This window comes from Emiliania huxleyi (assembly GCF_000372725.1).
Source record: "Emiliania huxleyi CCMP1516 unplaced genomic scaffold EMIHUscaffold_875, whole genome shotgun sequence".
Lineage (NCBI taxonomy): Eukaryota > Haptophyta > Isochrysidales > Noelaerhabdaceae > Emiliania > Emiliania huxleyi.
In genome coordinates this window covers 9,282-16,328 of record NW_005195476.1, presented here as the reverse complement: position 1 = coordinate 16,328, position 7,047 = coordinate 9,282, and the positions used below count along the sequence as shown (strand labels likewise).

Sequence of the window (7,047 nt, the reverse complement as noted above, 5' to 3'; positions counted from 1 at the left end):
GGGGAGAGCCATGCCCGACTTTTTGAAGGTGAGGCCTCTGCGACGAGTGCCGGCCGCGCTGCGGAGCCACACCCTTCGAGCCGCGTCCCGTCGGCACTGCCCCTGAGTGCGTCCCGCCTTGGCGGCACACACTCTCGACGAGGACAGTCCGGCCTACGGGAACGTGTCGCGCGCCGGCGACGGTTGCGGCGTGGTGGTTTCGAGTACGACCCCCCCCCCCCCTCCCCGTCGCAAAAGAAAAAGCGAAAACCAGCCGATCGCGTGAACGGCGTCTTCGAACGAGTCTACACCAGCAGTAGAAGCAGGACTGCATGGCGGCAGAGGCGCAAGTGGTGTTCTGCCTGCTGGAGCGGCCGCGCCTCGACCCGCGTGCGTGCAACTCTCGCATCCGCGTCGGTATGCCTGTCGTCCTGCTCTTCGTCATCGCCGCTTCCTTTGTCTACGGATGGACGGTTCTCGTGCCACTCGGCACCGCACCATGCTGTGAGTCTTGGTGGTTGATGCAGATTATGCTCCGCGTCAACAAGGTGGTGGGCCAGGCGGCCGGCGTCAGCGCAATCCTATTGAGCATCTGGATAGGCCTTGCCGATCCTGGCTGGGTGCGCCGCTAGGATGCTGCAAAGGCAGATGCTGAAGCGTGGGGCCGGTGCAGCGTGCCTCAGTGCGGCGTGCTCCGGCCGCTCGGCTCGCATCATTGCAGCGAATGCGGTCAGTGCTGTGCCGGTTTTGACCACCACTGCGGTTGGCTTGGCGTGTGCATCGGCCAACGAACTCGCCTCCCGTTTATACTGCTACTTGGGTGCGGTGGTGTCGCGTGGACGCTGTTGGGCGCCGCGTCGGTGCAAGCAGCGTATGCGACCTTCGATCGGCAGGTGGCTGGCTGGTGGGTTGTGCGGCACGGCATCGAGGCGTACTTCTTCTCCCAGGCGGGGTCGTTCCTGCTTGGTTTTTGCCTCTTGCAGAGCTACCTCCTCCGCACCGGCCGGGCGTGGCACGCGTGGTTCGCTCGGAACGAATCGCCCAGACAGGCACGCGTCGTCCCGAAGGGGAGATCCGCCGCCGCCGGCTGTAGCCCCGAATCGGCATCGGACGAAGAGTCGCCTCCCGACCAGGCGCTGCTGCGCCGGAGCACGGCGCGACGGGATAGGGAACTCTGATCATCTTCCCATAAACGAGGGAGGGGGGCCTGGTTGGTCTGCATGTAGAGTTGGCTTAGCGCTTAGTCTTAGCATTAGGATTATTGTGCCATCGATACTATTATCTCTGGTCTCCGTCCGTCGTGTGTCATATATGTACGGCTCTAGATTGAAGTGACTAGTTGTGCACAAATACGCTAATTACGGGTGGTGTCAACATGACCACTTTTGATGTTTTTTTGTCCGTGTTGCTTCCAGCGCCCTCGCCCGCGCTCCCTGAGGCCATGGCTGGTGCTACTAGTATGGGGGACTACCTGGCTACCGCGAGAGAGACCCAACTCGTCGACGTCGTCCGATGATGGTGCCTCAAAGTCAGCCTCCGGAGGCTGTCGTGGGGTCGAGCCGGCGGTGGCTGTGACATGTGGTTCCACCACCCTCGCAGGCTTTGCCTCTGACCGCCACCGTTCCCAGGCTGCCTAATGGGATGGAAAGGAAGGATGGGCGAGCGGATAGAAGCGTGCTCGACCTCGTCGTGGCAGCCTGCACGGCAGCGCTGGCAGGCGCGATGAGCGTCGTGCCACCTGACCCGAGACGGGTCGCAGGCGTCGTACCGAGCGCGTTGAGACCGTGTCCTGATGCGCTCTGCACGGGTGAGTCACGTCGGCGTCAAAGGAGCGACGTGTGACCTGTCAGAGCTTGATCTCCGATCTCAGCGGCGTCGAGTCGCCTTCGGTGGCGACAGCTAGGATGCATCTCCTCCGTCGTTTTTCGCGCGATGGCCCTGAGAAGCTGGCAGTGCACGCAGGCGGACCTTGTGTGTGCACGGAACGCTTAAAAAGTGGGTGCTCTAAGTCACTTTTTGAGTAGATAGTGCCGAGCTGGCCGTGACAGCGGTCGGATAGGGACTAGAGCCGCGTGAGCGCTTGGGCTGGGCTGGGCGTGTCCGGGGGGGTCAAGGGTGGCCAGGCGTCGGCGAGGGGCGGCCCGGGCAGCCGCCCCGCCGCTCACTTTCTTCTCTGAGCCCCCGGCGCGCTGCTTGGTGGAACACCGACACACAAAACTCACAAGACGCGCTCAGCCACCTGGGCTGCCTCCATCCCCCGAAAGCGAGCGTAAGTGTGGAGGTGCGAGCCCTGGAGGCCCTTCACATGGGCAGATTTGTGATTCACAGCCCTTGTTATTGAGATAGAAAATACCTCCTTACCTCCTAGGAACCTATAGTCCAGATAGGTTGAGGTGCGAGCCACCGAAGCGATGGAGATGCGTTCCGCGTGGTGTGACACAAATGAGAGGCGGGAGTGGGGAGGGTACGCGGTGCGGTCAACGCCCGAGCGTTGAGCCTTGCGCGCAAGGCGGTTGATCTTTGCAACTGCTGGCGGCGAGAAGCCGCCGCCGAATGTCTCGTGGAGAAGCAGGTTGAACTTGTTGCGTTTGGTGAAGATCCCATCATGGTAGTGGCCACGCTGTGACTTGACGTAGCCTTGGCCGGTGGTGTGGTCGAACGCCCGTTGACCACGGAACCCGCGTTGCTTGCAGCCCATGTTTGCAAGGCGGGCGCGCTCTTCGGTGTTGCCGAAGGCGAACTTGTCTCCAACGGAGCCGGGGTTGCCTCCGGTGTCGGCGCGGCCGACCCCAACGGGCAAGCCACCCCGGAGGGGGGTCCAAAGTTTGATCTCACTGATCTCGTCTCTTTGTGTACGAAAGAGAGGGAGAACATGAATGAAAACGAGAAGGCGGAAATGAAAACGGGAGAAGGCGGAAATGAAATTGGAGAAAATGGGTGAGTGAGCTTTTTTTGCAAACGAACGAGCGAGACCACCTGACCCGCCAAAAACGACCGGACACTTATTAATTACGCCTCCACAGCAAATCGGTTTTTGCCCTAGCATATGTAGTGCTTGAGAAGACACCACAAACGCGGCACGGCCCGTTTTGGCTGTCTGCGGAGATTTTGTCTTAGCACACACAGTGAGTCATTCGGAGTCATTCGATGGCCAGAGTGCGATTGTGTGTGTGCGGGAGTTGGTTTGTCGGGAGGGAGGGGCAGGCTGCTCACCCACGTGCACCGGGCCAGTGCTTGCACTTTGAATGCCGTGGGGCTCCTGCCCGTGTCCGGGTGTGGAGATGCGAGGGTCGCCCCCCCTTGCCCCACCACTTGTGTGTGTGGAGAAATTTACCTTACCTTACCTTAGAACGTCAGATCTGCCTCACCCTGGGCTGGACCTAGTCAGCCCGGCCACCACGTACTCGACGGTCGACGCCGGAGGTACGCGATAGCCGATACCCCGGAGAGAGGGAAGACCGCGCCCGCACAGCCGCCATTCTCTAGCACTTTTGAGTACTCCTTTTATATTACAGTATCACACACACATGCTTGAATGCAGAGAATGCAGTGTGCATCTGCATGGATGGGTGCATCATCCATCAACGAAGTCACACGGCCTCGCGCTCACCGGCCAGCCACATCCCAGCCATGTGACTCACGGCTTGTAGGATGAGGAACCGACTGGCATGCGGAGCGAGACTGAAGGCTTGGCTCTTGGCCGAGAGGTTTACCTTCTCCCCGGTCCACACGTCCGTTCCTGTGACCGTGCTCCCGAACCGCGGGTCCGCGTCCGAGTATGTTAGCGTCACATTGCGAGGCTGCTCGCTCAGATTAATGAGCAGAACAGCTCCCGTCGCTCTGTCCCCGATGGCGGGAAGCCTTTTGTGCCACACCTGCCAGACGGGAAAGGTAGTGACTGTGGTCGTCCCGGCGTGCGTCGTAAAGGTGTCCTCCGCGCTTGCAGCCAGCCCCCCTTCGTGTCCCGCCCACTCCTGGTTGACTTTTAGCGCCAGAGGGCTTGTCACAATCGGATAGACCTCATTGTAAACGGTGTCATTGGTCAAGTCGCAACCGAGAATGAGCGGTGCACTCGTGATGCACCTATGTCCAGAGGCAGAGGGACAAGCGATGAGTCGGGCATCTCGGCGGCGCGGCGGCGAGGGCGGCGGCACCAGGCAGCAAAGTGGGTGAACGACTCGACCAAGCTGATCTCATGGCCGACCTGAAGCATGTCTGGATACGCCCAGCATCCCGGGCGGGACACCGGCCCGTCTGCTGTCTCGTGCTCCTTCACGAAGGCCGCACTCGTCATCAGGTTGCCCATTATCGAGTAGAAACTGGCAAGGATATCGGTGGTCGTCCTGTAGAAGTTGCTCGGGCAGTCGCGGAGGAGCTGGACGGTCGGTGTGGGCGGCTCCTTGCCCGGTACCCACCAGTGCTTATCGAGGCAGTCCTCGATGAGGAGAGGCCGGCCGCTGGCGTTGAGGAGCTCACCCCAGAGCGTCATGTTGTTCGCTGGACCGCAGCCGTCAATCTTTACGCCGTCGAAGCCAAGGTCCAGCACCGTCGCCGCGTCTTTGGCGGTGTTGCCTGTCGGCCACACCTTCCACTCGACGCTGCACCAGCAGGGGTTGAAATAGAATCCGGTCTTCAGGCCCATGCCGTGAAGCGCGGTGAGGTTCGGGAACTTGTCGGAATCGACGATGGGCCACCCATCAGCTGAATGGAACGACCCATTCAGACCCCGTCCGCACCCTTCCCATCCCATGTCAACGCCAAGGTGATCGTACCCAACATCGCGGAGGCTTGGCCGCCCGCCGCGGCGAGCCGTCACCGCTGCCGCCTGCTGCAGCATGTCCTGCTGCGTAAACCTCATGCCGTAGTAGTTCCAAGACCTCCAGCCGAGCGGAGGGGTGATGGCCAGGCCATTGTCGGCGCAGAGGCCAAGTGGTATACTGATGAGCAGAATGACAGCTGGTGATCGCTGCCACGCGCCTCGCCGTCGACTCGCACGCGAGTCAAAGCACCCGAGGCACGTCAACATCCAGCAGATCTCGCGCTGAGCTGTCGGCACACACATCGGGCAAACAGCGCAGCGCAGTTGGCCAGCAGCGCACGTCAGCAAACAGCGCAGCGCAGCCGGCAAGCGGCACAGGTCAGCCAGCAGCCGAGAGGGGCCGCCTCCGTAGACTGAATTCTTTTTCCAGGCGTCTTCTTCGCTGTTTGTTCACAGCACGCCACTAGGAAACCTAGAGGCGTCGGAGAACCCACAGTGCGATCTGCGCCCCAGAGCGTTTTCGCCTCTCCCGCCGCCCGTGAGCGCCCCCCGCGTGCATCTACTGGCTGAAAACGCGTCGTGGGCCAGCTCTCATACCCTCCCGCCCGGCCCCGGCGGCAGGTGGCGTCGCGCCGCCCGAAGCACCGCCCGCGGTGGTGCTGGTGTTCGAATGACAGAGTGACTGCGCTAGGCGGAGCCCGCGCTTCTCCTCCCTGCTCGATGTGTCGCTCAAAACTGTGCAGCCCTAGCGAGTAGGTACCGATGCGCCAGCATGCCGCGGGGCGACGACCAGCTCCGCTCGGCAAGTCTGCTGGTAAGGCACATCCCTCGCTCATGACTCGCCTCGCCGCTCGAGTGGCACTCCAGCAGGCTCAGCGGCGTGCGCGCCGGCCGCGAGGGCCGCCATGGCCGCGTCCGGATCGGTGGCGACCGCCGCGCCCGCGGGAGTGAGCGCGACCGACCTCGACGCCGCCGAGGCTCAGCCTGCGAGGCGTCGCAGCGGGCGCTACCCGCCGCGCCTGCACAGCAGAAGGAGCGCCACGCTTGCTCGCGCGCTGTGACGACCGGCACCGCGCCGTTCGCTCGACGGCGACGGCACGCGCGGCGGTGCGTACCCGCGCGTCCGGGCGGCGGGTTCGGTGGCACGGCTGTGCACGCGCCGGCGGGCGGCGGCGCCGAGGCTGCTGCCGCCATGGCAGCGCTGTGGCGGCGGCGAGGGCGACCGGCCGAAGGCGCGCCGCACACACGCGTGCTCGCTCCCTTACTCACGGCGACGGCACGCGCGGCGGTGCGTACTCGCGCGTCCGGGCGGCGGGCTCGGTGGCGTCTGTGATCTGTAATGTGCGTGTGAGGGCCCGTTGTGGGTAGTTATGAGCGCGTGTTTGAGCTTGAAGACCCGAGATAAGTGCGGTTTCAGACACCTCAGGCTTGCTACTGATGGGCCTGGGCCAGGAGAGCGACAGAAAAGGCGAGGTGGAGAGTTTTCTTTTTTCCGCGGACACCGCACGTCCGTTTCGCCCAAGCACCACGCCGGCGGGCGGACGGTTCGCATACGCGCGTGTCAAAGCGATGTCGTTGGAGGAGGTGGAGGCGTCCGTCGCCTCACGCACCGCCCTTGAGGCGGAGCTCCTCGAGGCACCTGACGGACGCCGCGAAAAGATCCTATGGAGGCTCCTCCGCGACGCCGTTGCCAAGCTCCCAGCCGCACATCGCCACGTCGTCGTGCCGCGGTGCGGCCGCGGCGAGCTGTCAAGCACGCATCTTCGCCTCCGCCTGCCCGACGACCGCGGCTTGTACGATTCCCTCGAACTCACACCCTTTGATGGCACGGTCACCCACGCGGTCCTGCTGGCACCCACAGCAGTCAACCTGTCCGAGGCGCCAACGATGCTAACGCACCAATCCGAGGCCGAGATGCTCCAACACGCCATTCACGAGGAGTGGGCCGGGACCATGCAGCTCCTCATCTTCGACCACGGCGCGCTCGACAACGTGTCGACGCGCGTCTTGCCGTGGCGGCCGCGCAGGTTTGGGCGGCGGCCGGCCGGCGCGCCTCCAGGCACCTTTGAGGAGGGCCCGGCCGAGGGCCTCCTCTCGTACAGCAAGCGCGTGCACTGGCCGCAGTGGACCGACGACAAGTCCGAGCTTCGAGTCGACCACGTCTTCCCCACCGCGCCGGTCGCCGAGGACTCCCTCTCCTCAGAAGGGCAGGCGGCCGTCGTCATCGAGGAGGGGCTGCGGCACAACCAAACGTACCCCGGCTACTTCAACCGGCTACCAGAGGGCGACGGCCATCGAATCTGTCATCA

The 7,047-nt window shown here is 63.4% G+C and overlaps 2 protein-coding genes across 2 annotated transcripts; one reads left to right on the top strand and one right to left on the bottom strand.

Moving 5' to 3' along the window:
• Window positions 1-311: 311 nt before the first annotated feature.
• EMIHUDRAFT_250124 (hypothetical protein) lies at window positions 312-1,157 on the top strand (the record flags this gene model as incomplete). Its single annotated transcript, XM_005758239.1, has 2 exons — window positions 312-599; window positions 624-1,157. The coding sequence occupies 2 exons, from the start codon at window positions 312-314 to the stop codon at window positions 1,155-1,157; spliced, it is 822 nt and encodes a 273-aa protein (XP_005758296.1).
• Window positions 1,158-4,504: 3,347 nt separating this feature from the next.
• EMIHUDRAFT_47688 (hypothetical protein) lies at window positions 4,505-4,894 on the bottom strand (the record flags this gene model as incomplete). The annotated part of the gene is made up of 1 exon (XM_005758238.1): window positions 4,505-4,894. A coding segment is annotated over one exon (390 nt), but the record flags the coding sequence as incomplete, so codon positions are not given.
• Window positions 4,895-7,047: the final 2,153 nt, after the last annotated feature.